Source organism: Pristiophorus japonicus, chromosome 17, assembly GCF_044704955.1.
Source record: "Pristiophorus japonicus isolate sPriJap1 chromosome 17, sPriJap1.hap1, whole genome shotgun sequence".
Classification (NCBI taxonomy): Eukaryota; Metazoa; Chordata; class Chondrichthyes; family Pristiophoridae; genus Pristiophorus; species Pristiophorus japonicus.
The window spans coordinates 96,615,255-96,628,410 of record NC_091993.1 but is presented as its reverse complement, the minus strand read 5'-3'; the positions used below and the strand labels follow the sequence as shown (position 1 = coordinate 96,628,410).

At 41.4% G+C, this 13,156-nt stretch overlaps 1 protein-coding gene across 1 annotated transcript in view; it reads right to left on the bottom strand.

Annotated features, from left to right (window-relative positions):
• Positions 1 to 13,156, bottom strand: part of LOC139227870 (mitogen-activated protein kinase 12-like) — a 63,974-nt gene that overhangs the window by 30,816 nt on the left and 20,002 nt on the right. Inside the window, exons 4-6 of the mRNA XM_070858959.1 lie at positions 12,718 to 12,823; positions 10,341 to 10,370; positions 3,375 to 3,422 (exon numbers count right to left, since the gene is read on the bottom strand). Coding sequence (XP_070715060.1) covers positions 3,375 to 3,422; positions 10,341 to 10,370; positions 12,718 to 12,823 — 184 coding nt within the window. The remainder of the gene's footprint in view (positions 1 to 3,374; positions 3,423 to 10,340; positions 10,371 to 12,717; positions 12,824 to 13,156) is intronic.

The following is a 13,156-nucleotide window of genomic DNA, read 5'->3' as shown; positions in this document are numbered from 1 at the left end:
GTTCCACTCCAGCGGGGAGCTTGTTGAGCGCGAGATGGAGCACTGCAGCGAGGAAGATCGAGAAGAGTGTTAGCGCAATGACGCAGCCCTGCTCGACCCTGGTCTGGACGTGGATTGGGTCCGTGGTGGATCTGTTGGTCAGGATCACGGCTTGCATATCGTCGTGGAGTAGACGGAGGATGACGACAAACTTTTGGGGGCAGCCGAAACGGAGGAGGATGCTCCATTGTCCCTCGCGGTTAACAGTTTCAAAGGCCTTTGTGAGGTCAAAGGAGGCCATGTACAACGGTTGATGCTGTTCCCTGCATTTCTCTTGCAGTTGTCGCGCAGTGAAGATCATGTCCGTTGTACCTCGTAGTGGACAGAATCCACACTGTGACTCCCGGAGGAGCTCCTCAGCCACAAGGAGAAGACGGTTGAGGAGGATTCTAACAATGACTTTCCCAGTGGCTGACAACGGAGATTCCTCTGTAGTTGCTGCAGTCAGACTTGTTCCCTTTTTTAAAGATGGTCATGATTACGGCATCTCTGAGATCTCTCGGCATGCACTCCTCCTTCCAGATGAGAGAGATGAGGTCATGCATTCGAGCCAATTGTGCCTCAGCGGGGATTCCATCTGCTCCTGATGCCTTGTTGTTCTTGAGCTGACGGATGGCCTTTTCTACCTCGTGCAGGGCTGGGGTATTGCTGAGATGGTGGCGGGTAGCATGCTGCGGGATGGAGTCGAGGGCACTCGTGTCAAAGGCAGAGTCTCGATTAAGGAGATCTTCGAAGTGTTCCTTCCAGCGGGCCGTGACTGCCTCAGTGTCCTCGAAAAGTGTCTCCCCATTCTTGGCCAGCTGTGGGGTGGGATCTGTACTTTGAAACTGTACCGAATTATGAGTCACTGCCTTCAGGAGAGGAGATGAGAACAGTGAGTGGAATTGGAGAGATGTACTACTTTGTCTTGGAATGAACACCTTAAAATGTTAAAGTAGATTTTTTTAAATATCTTACTCGGACAGTTCAGAACTCCTTGCAGCAACATGAACTGCAGTTTTGTATACATTTAGATAGCATAACATTGCAAACCCAATGGACAAAGACAGTAAACATAAATATTGATGTGCAGTTTAATTTTGAAAGGCACAGCAAAACCATTCTTCAACTTATCCAGATTTTGTTGCAGTGTAAGGAGCAAACCTATCAGCTGTGATCCAGCCACTTTTCATTACCTGCTTACACTAGTTATGGCTTTTAAAGTCTCCCAGACCAGTATCATCTCAAAAACTGAAATCTACTCTCCTTCAAAATCCCTTGGCAGAAAGGTTGAAATCTATTACAGTATTTAGAGGAGACAATAAACCTTTTCCATCTGTTTTAGACTGTAATGAAAGCCATAAGTTTAGTTTGTCAAAACTTTGGAGATAACTCACTAACTGCAAATCTTCTGAAGGTAGAAAATCTGACTGGAGGAGTGTTCTGTAAAAGTCCTTGGGCTAGATTTTTAGTTTTACTCCAAAATTACCATTTTCGCTTCGCTACTGTTTTCGACCTTTAATTTGTGCATCGGTAAAAATTGCCGTTGCATGAGGATTTGCGGCACAAACTGTGAATTTCAGCAACTTTTGTCTGGGGCCGATAGCACTGCGAGAGGAGTCTTGGGAAGGGGGGGGAAAAAAAAAAACAGCAAAAAAAAAATTGCAAAAAACAAAAAAAAAATTCACAAAACATTCACAAAACCCTTACCTACTAAATCACTGCAAAAGAATTAAAAAATAAAAACTTTAACTTAACCTTTTTTGCAGGTCTCCATCGCTGCTGACCGGGTAAAGCCTGCGGCGCAGCCTGTCGGTATTCTGGGCGCAAAATAAGGGTCCAGAGAGCGCCAAAAATCGATCGCAAACGCTATTTGCGGTGTTGCACGATGGTGCTCCTCTCCCCGGCGGCACGTGGAAGCTCCGCCGCAAAAAGGTACCCTGAAGATCCTGCTGACCAAGTTTTCACCGCAGAGGGTCAAATCACAGCGAAAACCCAGTCGCAAAGTCGGCGAAATTCTAGCCCATATCTTAAATTAACATTCTGGGACTGACAGGTCAGTTTCCCATCAGGCCAGATGATACTGGCCTCGAATTTCCTTGGGATTTTACTGGAAATAGAAATAAAATTATGAGGTCTTGCCGGTAAATTCAACAGAACCTCCACGCCCCTGCCCTTGCCGGATTTCCCCCGCATCCTTCCCCCTCCTCCCTCCCATAGATATTGGGACCAATGAGTCAAGAGCAGTTTCTCAGAGTGGATCACAGAATCTCACAGGGTTCTGTTCTGAGATTGCACTGCTTCAGTTCACTAGACACATCAGTAATGTGGATATAGGGCGTGTTGTCTAAATTTGCAGACAATACTAAACAGGAGGCATAGTAAATAATTCTGAGGACCAAAGGAAGCTGCAAGGAGATATTGTTAAGAAAGTGGAATCAGTGTCAGTGTGAGGTGTTTTTTTAAAAACAAAAAAGTCATAATTATTCTTTGAATGGACAAAGCTGGGTGATGTGGAAGATCAAAGGGATTTGGTGGTTCAAGTTCACTAGTCATTAAAAGTAGCATTTCAAGTGGATATGGTCATGGTTTTATGGCAAGAAATATAAATTAAAAAACCAAGATGTAACAGAGTACGGATATGCAGGAAGGAGGAGGCAAGAGAGAGATACAGCGGAGATTCACCTGGATGCTGCTTGGTATGAGTATATACAAATATGAAGAAAGACTTGAAAATGGTTGCTGCTTTCATTAGAACAGAGGAGATTATTGAGTGATTTTATAGAAGTGTTTAAAATTTTGAAAGGGTGGGACAGGATGGTAGAATCCCAGTGATTGATGGGTCAAGAATGAAGAGGTAGAGATAAAAGATGAATGCAAGAGATTTAGGGCAAGGAGGAGAAACTTGTTTTTTATACATCGAAGGTTCGGAGACTGTGGAATGTACTTGCAGAATTAGTGATTGAAGCAGAGACTGTCAATAACTAAGAATAGGTTAGATAGATGATTGAAGGAAAGCAGGATAATGAGATTTGGGAACAAAGCAGGCACGTAGAATTAGGACTACTGTTTGTGTGGAGGAAAAACACCAATGTGAACTGAATGGTCCAAATAGCCTGTTTCCATGTAATAATTTATATCTAATTCTATGTAAACATTAAAGTTATATTCGCAGATAAAAGTTACACAAGTTTCTGCACTTTACCTTCAGTGTACAACCATATTACATTTTGCAGTTAAACTAATTGGAATTTAAAGTTTAAAAAAAAGAGGAAATTGAATCTGAAACTCTTCGATATTAGACAGCAAAGTAAAATATATTTACTACATATTGAAACAAAATATCTTTCAATTACCTTCAACCCACAATCTTTATTTATAGCCAAATTACCAGGTTTCAAATCCTAAAAGCAGAAAAAAGTTCAACATAAATATAGTAACTAATATTTCAACAATTGCAATATTTGCTGTGTGACCAGGTTAACACATAACCATGAACGCAATGGGAACCTACAGTCAATTACACAGAAACACAAATGTAATTCTTACAAAAAAAACAAAAGCCTCTGCAGAGTAACTGTTGCAAATTATTCTGTATAATGTGTTTTTTTCATGGAATGTAATTAGCATAAGATTGCTAATGTATTGATTTTCCAACTATTAAATAATTCTAGGAATATATGAAAAGCAAAAGATCGGTCTGACATCTTCACTAGGTTTAACCCTCTTGGATCTAAATCAGTGGGAACGTTACTGGACATGCCTGTACCATTTAAGCCAGACCTAGTTTTTCCGGATGAGAATGTCAAAAGCCATAGGCACTATCACGTAATAAACATTTCAATTCAAATTATCTCAGACTATTGCATCTACTGTAGTTGAAAATCATGGTGCAGTCCAAATATAGCTCCGTATGTGCTTTTTGTTAAATTCAACCATTTCAAACTGAGCATTCGTAACCTTTTCTTTTTGTTTCAATTACTGATCTTGAGCTAGTGCTAATAATTTTTTTTTTAAATACATTTACTAACTCTTCCAATATTAGTAATAATTCAACATGTAAACAGTAAAATTAATCATTTCTAACCCTCTTTTCAGAAAAATATCTTCAGCAAAATTGTTGTGCAAACCTAAATTTTTATTATGGTTTTCAGTATTGTAGATTTTCTTGCTTGCAAGCATATAAAAAAAATCTGACAGGATATCCTAATTATATAATCTGATGGGCATGTCCAGATTGTTAGGGGTTAGTACTCATCAGTACTGCTTTTATGCTTTAGAAAACACAACAATCACAGTTGCTACTGGAAACAGCCTTGGCTGTTCAAAACACCAGCAAGAAAGTGCAGAGTCGATCTTTTTTTGTAAAAAGCCTGCATCAGTGTTGCTCCCACTATCAATCCTACATTATGAAATATTAAATGATGGTACATATTACTCGCTTAGATAGGCATTGTCTTTGACCAAGTGTCTGGAAAACCTTTTCAGTTTCTCACTGTCATAACCTTTCTGTCACCATTATCCTGTAACCTTCCTTTCTCTCACAATTTTTCTGCTCTCTCTCTCTCTCTCTTTCTTGACTGCAGATTGGGTTCTGCCAGGAACACTCTGCTCCAGACCTCATTATAGCCTTGGTCCAAACAAAAAAAGAGCTGAATTCCAGAGTTGAGGTGAGAGTGACTGCCCTCGACATCAAGGCAGCATTTGACAAGAGTGGGGCATCAAGGAGCCCTTGTAAAATTGAAGTCAATGGGAATCAGGGGGGAAACTCTCCAGTGGCTAGAGTCATATCTAGCACAAAGGAAGATGGTTGTGGTTGTTGGAGGTCAATCATCTCAGGCCCAGGACATCACTGCGAGTTCCTCAGGCCAGTGTCCTTAGCCCAAACATTTTCAGCTGCTTCATCAATGGCCTTCCCTCCATCATAAGGTCAGAAGTGGGGATGTTCGCTGATGATTGCAGTGTTCAGGTCCATTCGCAACTCCCCAGATAATGAAGCCATTCATGCCCGCATGCAGTAAGATCTGGACAATATTCGGGCTTGGACTGATAAGTGGCAAGTAACCTTTGCGTCACACAAATGCCAGGCAATGACTATCTCCAAGAGAGAGTCTAACTACCGTCCCATGACATTTAACGGCATTACCAACATCCTGGGGTTCACCATTGACCAGAAACTTAACTGGACCAGCCACATAAACTGTGGCTGCAAGAGCAGGTCAGAGGCTGTGTATTCTACAGCGAGTGTCTCACCTCCCGACTCCTCAAAGCCTTTCCACCATCTACAAGATACAAATCAGGAGCGTGATGGAATAATTGCCACTTGCCTGGATGAGTGCAGCTCCAACAACACTCAAGAAACTCGACACTATGCAGGCCAATGCAGTCTGCGTGATTGGCATCCCAATGCAGTCTGCTTGATTGGCACCCCATCTACCACATTAAACATTCACTCCCTCCATCACCGACGCATCGTGACTACAGTGTAGCAACTCACCAATTCTTCGACAACACTTCCTAAACCCGCAACCTCTACCATCTAGAAGGATGAGGGCAGCAGGCGCCTGGAAACACCATCACCTGCAAGTTCCCCTCCAAGTTACACACCATCCTGACTTGGAAATATAGCGCCGTTCCTTCATCGTCGCTGAATCAAAATCCTGGAACTCCCTCCCTAACAGCACTGTGGGAGCACCTTAACCACAAGGACTGCAGCGGTTCAAGAAGGCGGCTCACCGCCCTTTTCCAAAAAGAGATTAGGGATGGGCAATAAATGCTGGCCTTGCCACGATGCCCAGTAACGAATAAAAAAAATTTGTATTCTGAATTCCTTACTTGCTTCTTCAAAGTTCCAAATGCATTATTATACATCTCCACCACGTTAAAATTAAGACATTATTTGTTTCCAGGATTTTAAAAACTGTGGAACTTTATACTTCTCTCAGTCTTTCTTTCCTCCTCCAATTTTCAGGCTTTCAGGATTCAAGCTTAGCAATACCTGATCAGGGCTTCCGGGTTTACTTAAATTTTAGTTTTTTCACACTAGAGGCATTGACATGGTTGTTGATTTTTTTTTAAACTGCCTACATATGCTACAGTGTAATGAAAAAAAGTCAAAAAAATGGCATCTATGTCATTAAGATGAATGTGATATGTGATTGTTCCAAATATTCTCTCTCTAGCAACCCTTAAACACACAGGCCCTAAGTTTCCACATGATTTGCTCCTGATTTTTAGGAGCAACTGGTGGAGAACGGAGTAACTTAGAAATCGGAATTCTTCACATTTAAGTTTTCTGCAGTTCTAGTCAGGTAGAACAGTTTCACTTTTGAACAGAATTTTTTTTTCCAAAAGGGGGCGTGTCCGGCCACTGACGCCTGATTTGAAAGTTTCCACAGTGAAAACGTACTCCAAACTAACTTAGAATGGAGCAAGTGAAGATTTTTGTAGGTTTGAAAAAACCTTGTCTACACATTAAAAAATCAGGCGCAGGTTACAAATTAGGTGTCGGGAACGAGGTGGGGGGGGGGGGGGGGGGGGAAAGAGGGGGGAAGGGAAGTCATTAAATTCTACAATAAATCCTTAGTTATACTTATACAAATATTATACAAATAAATGCAACCTGAATAAAAATTTATAAGCAAAGAAAAGATTAAATAAACCATGTTCCTACTTGTGTGAAAGTGCTTCAGGCAGGCCTTTCAGGCAGCGGTTTGCCGTCGGGACCGACCGTTGGCAGGGGGAGGGAGGGAAAAAGCTGCAAGAAGCCTCAATACTTGAGGCAGCCGTTTGCCGTCAGGCCCGACGGACGGCAGGGGGAGAAAGCTGCAAGAAGCCTCAGTGCTGATCATGGAAGGGCAATGTGGTTTTATTAAAAAATGTTAAAAATTGAACAGCTACAAAGAATTTGAATAGTCTCAAACAAATGCATGTGTCCCGTTTATCACAGTCTATCTTTAATTACAGAATGCACTCCCTCACACACAGAAATATCAAGAAAATTAAAATACAAGCCTTTGCAAGGGTTCAATAAACAAATTTTCACTTTTTCTGCAGCACTTTTTAAAATGGCCGAGTGCCAATGTTTATTTCAGACTGCGCGTGCGCGAACGCTCCAACGAGCACGCGCAGGGTTGCCGGCACGAAAAAAACTCATTTAAATTGTACCCGCCCCCCTCCTACTTACAAAATCGGCGCGAGTGGTAGGCTCCGCCCCCTGTGCGCTGTGCCAAGCAGACATCGAGCTGCAAAGCGCTCGAGAATAGCACGTTTTTTTTCAGGCGCCGTTTTCGGCGCGAAAAACGGGCGCCCAGCTCGGAGGGGCACCTGTTTTGCTGCGTGTGGAAACTTGGGGCCACAGAAATTATATGGGAAGAATTGTGCTAAATTTGAAAATTGTTGAGTAAATATTTAATATTTCATAATGAACCTGGAAAATATATATGATTTTATTTTCATCAACTGAACAATTATATTTACCTAACCTTCTCTGTTTAAATAGGCTAGTCATTTGATGGACGCTAAAATCCATTGCCTTAGGCTGGGAAGATAATTAGAAGATACAGAAAACAAATAAATAATTTCCCTGAAACAACCCATAAAATATGTTAGGCAGCATAACTAACAAATGCTGCAGGCAGAAATATGCAGGGATTTCTGATGCACAAGTCTTGTGCAGGTGGCTGCAGCCCAGGAAAAAAAATGTGCCAAGATTTACCAAGGCTGGTAGCTGGGAAGATCTGGTGCTTTGGGAATTGGCAAGGGTAACACGGGCCTTGAATATTATAAACGCAGCTTTGGAGATACCACAGGAATGGTAATATGGGAAATTTAAAAAATGTCACAGTGATATATTAAGGGTGCTGTTCAGAGACTGGGATTGTGTCATATTGTTGAGATGCAGTAGAGTAAATTGCCAGTCAGTGAATAGTTAGGGGCAATTTCCTGCAGTAGGTTCTTGTCAGAGAAGATTGCACGCTTATAAAATTTGGCAAGCTCCATTATGGTTCTGTAATCCTCTTTGTCCAATTTTCCTTCAGGATTTGTACTTAGGTAATTCTTTATACTAAGCAGAACAACAGGAAAATCTGCCCTTGTACCTCTTGGCTGACTCAGGAATCAGATAGCTGTATTTGAACAGAATCAGCTCTTCCCTCATATTGCTGCTTCTGTAAACAACTCCATTAATGAATAATAAACCTGCTTAATAGTTTAGTTCATTACAAAAAAGTGTTTGGTGAGGCTGATCTGCTGAAGTGTACTCAGACATGGTGGAATTTTTATGTGCTGTCCAGTAACAATAAAAGGATTAATCATTCACCCATGACATGATACCCTAGAAAAAGAACAAGCTTCATAGCCAGCAGTAACCAGGTAGCCAATGTATATTATTGTTCTCCTAATCAGGTTGATTTATTTTTTGCTGCTGCGAATATAACCTTCATCCCATGGAGCTATTCAGAAACTAAAAAGCCAGTCCTTTGAGAGGAGTCACCTGGAAAATCCAGTGGTGCTACAGTGGACCCATTGTTACAACCCTTAAAGGGGGAGGGGCTAAAGAGGGCATAAGCGCTCCCTGAAGATGTTAAAAAATAATTCTGCAAATGACTCTGCATGAGTGCATGGGAGAGAAAGTGATGGCCTCTTCCTCCTTTATTCTCTTTGGTGATCCTACTGCTACTGCACAGTTAATACTTTCACCTCTCTCCTCTTTTTGATAGGTTGCAGTACTACAGACAGTAGGGCAAGCACATCAGCTGGTTTCTTAACCCCAGTCCATCCCCTCACAGGCAATGAAATACAGCAGAATAGTCAAAGGGTAGATGGCCAGGATTCCTGCAAGGAATGTCTCAATGGGCGAGATATAGGGACAGGAATTTGTCAGTAGGGCCTGCTGCACCACTGCTGTTGAAATTACACAGTATGGTGGAGTAGAATCGAGCAATCTCCACAATGCCAGTCAAACCAATAAGTTTTGGCTCCTCTGAACACAAGCAAGTTAGATTTTATAATTGTGCTCTCCCCTAATATTTTGTACATACGTGCGATGCAAAAGCCAGCTTCCATAGGCAGGCATATATTTTTACGAACTAAAAGCTGACTGTAGTATGTAAAACCTCTGGCATAGCAGGCCCGAGTGAACATTATTGGGATATACACTAGAAATTGTAGGGGATACTGCCATACATTCCGGATCATCCCAACTGATGGAAAACACAATGGTAACAAACCATTAGCTTGGACTAAAAACTAATGATTCCATATTTATCACAAAGTAAAATTATACAGATTTAGTTAGATCGCAATACAGGTTGAGCGTCCGAAATCCGGAAACCTCGAGACCAAGGCCGTTCCAGATTTCGGAATATCTTTGCCCAGGCCGAGGTTGGTGTGATCGGGCAGCTGAGGTAAGGGGGGCAAAGTCGGTCCGCCGTGGGGGTGGGGGGGGGGGGGGGGGGGAGGGGAGGAAGAGGCGAGGTCAGGCCGCCGAGGGTCGGGGCGAAGTTGGACCGCCGATGCGGGAGAGTCTGGCTTTCGGAATATTTTCCAGTTTCCGGACGACCCCGTCATGGATTAGCCCGGTGTCCAGATTCCAGAACATTCTGAATTGTGGAACTCCGGATTTCGAACGCTCAACCTACTTCACTTAACTTTACTCCGTCTGTTTAAAAACAATAAAAAGGTTCCAAAGTCCCATCAATTTTCTTTTGTATCTTTAAGCCATGCATCCATGATGACAAGTATTACATGGGATTGAACCCATGACGTGTCCTTTTAGCCCCACACTTCAGATCGCTGAACAGCAACGTAGAGAAAGTAAGGAACAAAGGCTGCCAGCTCAGGTTATGTACCCCTCTTCTCTTTCTAGTCCGAAGCAGCACAGAAGTGAAACATGTCAATTAATATATATTTCAAAAGCCTCTCAGATTACTGACTCCAGCAAATTACACACCTTCAGGACAAAACAAAGCCACAAGAGTCTTGTTTGCAAGGCTCCCTGATGGGAGAGCCATGACAGTAGACCAAGTACAGGCACTAATGACCAATGTTAATTATTTCTGTTAGGTGTGCTTGATTTATTTTCTAAGACATTAAGCAATCAATATAATAACAGATGCAAGTCATCTCCCCCCCCCCCCCCGCCTCCCCTCTCCCACTCTTTGAAGTGCACATCTGCAATCTGCAAACGAGACCAGGTTGTGTACTCTACATTTTCCCCAACATAAGAAAGACAAATGAAATTAATCGCCCAGAAGGTACAGCTTTTCTCTCTTCTTCCTATTTTCATTGAAATTTAAAAATCAGACTTTTAAAACACTTACCCTATGGATAATTCCAGTTGAATGAATATACTGAAACAAAATGAATAGTATGTATTATCACAAGTATTTTGATAACTCGTTCAATTAATCAAATGTTCTGGTTTATTCATAGTAAAGCAAAGACAGCTGTGAAAGAGGAGCACAGACCATAGTATTAAAAAAGGCATAATGGAAATAATTCATAGAACAGGCATATGGTGTGGTGCATCAATATACTAACATGCTGTGTTACATAGTACCAGAAGGCAGTTTGATAACCCCAGTTCAGTATACCGTGAGCTCCGAATTCTTACAGCGTGTTCAGAGAAAAGAGGCAAAGTGAAGAGTGACTACATCTAAGTTGCTATTATTTCATTTTGTGCTCTCCTCAAAAGTGGCAGAGTCTTGTAGTCAGCTGCCAGACTCTCCATTTGTTAGGAATGGATACTAGGGGAAAGAATAAAACAGATATAATTTAGTCACTCAGGATCTGCTTTGTAAGTGGAAATTCAAATAGAGTTAATGGTCACTACTTGAACCAGGGTTGTTGTACCACACATCTGGCTTGCCCACTGGCATCCTGGTACAAATTCCCCACGTCTTCCTGGAATCTCAGCAACCAATGTAAAAATTGAGGGACATGTTTCTTAATTAGTTGTTCTCTGTACATATTATTTTTACCCAAATATCCCCCCAAAACTTGGGCCATTATCAAAGATGATACAGCTTGTGATGAAAGTCTTCATGTGTTTTCTTGGTGCTACTTATTTTCTTCTCATTTAAATAATCTTTACTCGTTAATCTATATCAAACAGCAAGGTCCTACTTTGTGGGAAAATGAGAATTTTTCAATGTTTTAATGACTTGGTGATTAACCAATTAACCTCACATCTATTATCATTGCAGGTTTAAGTCCCACTAGAAATCAACACTCAAACAGCATAAATGCAATAAATCTTCTCGTGATCATGGGTTTAAAAGTTGGCAATGCCTAACAAACTAATCTATCAGCATACAATTATGAGGAGTTTTATTGGAACTCACCCTAATCATAAACAGAATTCCAGCAAATCTAAAGGGCACAAATATTATAATGGATCTAGTTTTCAAGCAGCAGGTTTCCTGTTGATCGAACACACAAAGCCTTTGATATGAAATCATTCAGAAATCTCTAACTTATTCGCTCTGAACAAAAGAATAATAAGGATGGATGTACACAGTATGTTACATCTACAAAGAAACCGGACTATAAAAAAAACACATTCATTCTGACAACAAATGGTCGAGTCCGTTCACATCATCATAGGCAGTCCCCTCAAAATCAAGGAAGACTTTCTTCCATTCCAAAAATGAGTTCCCAGGTGACTGTACAGTCCAATACGGGAATTACAGTCTCTGTTGCAGGTGGGACAAACAGTCATTGAAGGAAAGGGTGGGTGGGGAGTCTGGTTTGCCGCATGCTCTTTCCACTGCCTGAGCTTGTTTTCTGCATGCTCTCGGCGACGAGACTCGAGGTGCTCAGTGCCCTCCCGGATGCTCTACCTCCATTTAAGGCGGTCTTGCGCCAGGGATTCCCAGATGCACCAACGTTGCCCCCACAAGATCCTGCAAATCCCCTGGGAAGATAGACGCACCAACATCAATATTCTCGATCAGGCCAACATCCCCAGCATCGAAGCACTGACCACATTCGACTAGCTCCATTGACTCCCAAAGCAAGCGCCCTATTGGGAACTCCTACACGGTAGGTGAGCCCCAGGTGGGCAGTGGAAACATTTCAAAGACACCCTCAAAGCCTCCTTGTCCTGTCTGGATACATTTGCGCACACTAATGGAATTTCCATTCAGTAGTTTTACCCTTCAAAAACAGATGTAGATCCTACCATTGAACACACCATCAACACTGCAAATGAGATTACAGATCCTTGTACTTGAACTCTCAGGTTAAGTTTCACAATGTCACAGGTGAAAGTCAAACAAATGGAATGAAAAAGCATTCAATAAGTAAAGAGAGAAAACAACTTCTCTTGAGCAGTTCCACTAGCAAAAGGATCATAGTTTAATAATGCCGATGTTGTACATAGAATCATAGAATGATTCAGCACAGAAGGAGGCCATGTGGCCCAATGTGCCTGTGTTGGCTCTTTATTAGAACTATCCAATTAATCCCACTCCCCTGTCATTTCTTTCCCTTCAAGTATTTATCCAAAAGCTGACTCAGTGTCACTGTGATATTGTACGCCATTCAGAAGTTGTACGGAAAGCCACTTCACCTACTTCAACTTGCATTCTTGCTATGGAGTTCAACATTTACTTTATTGTTTTCCATGTTTGTCATAATGCTTCTAAATAAAGTTTCCAAAAAATTCAAAGTTATTGACTTTTTTTTGTTACTTACCTTAAGGCCTTTTAATACCTGATATAAAAGGTATTGAATTCTGTCTTCATTCAACTTTCCCATGACTTTGTTCAAATCAGCATCCATAAATGGCATAACTAGGTAGCTAAAATTAAAATAATTCAAGATAAGTAGACCAAATCTTTATTTAAAATAACAGTTAGCTGCACAAATTCAACCAAAGTATTTCCAATGAATGTGCTCAGAATAGTGCAATTTTATTTTAAAATATATATCCTGTACCTATCCTTTAGTCCAATTCTATTGGATTTCAAGTCTCACATCAACATCCATCTTAGAATATATGGACAAAGAAGAGCTGGGAAACAGAAATCAGGGGCTTGACAGGACAAAACCAAAGCTCAAATAAATATAGTTCTTCTGAAGAAGAAGTAACAAGTTCCAACAGTGAGCCACTGCTTCAATCCCAGCTCTAATG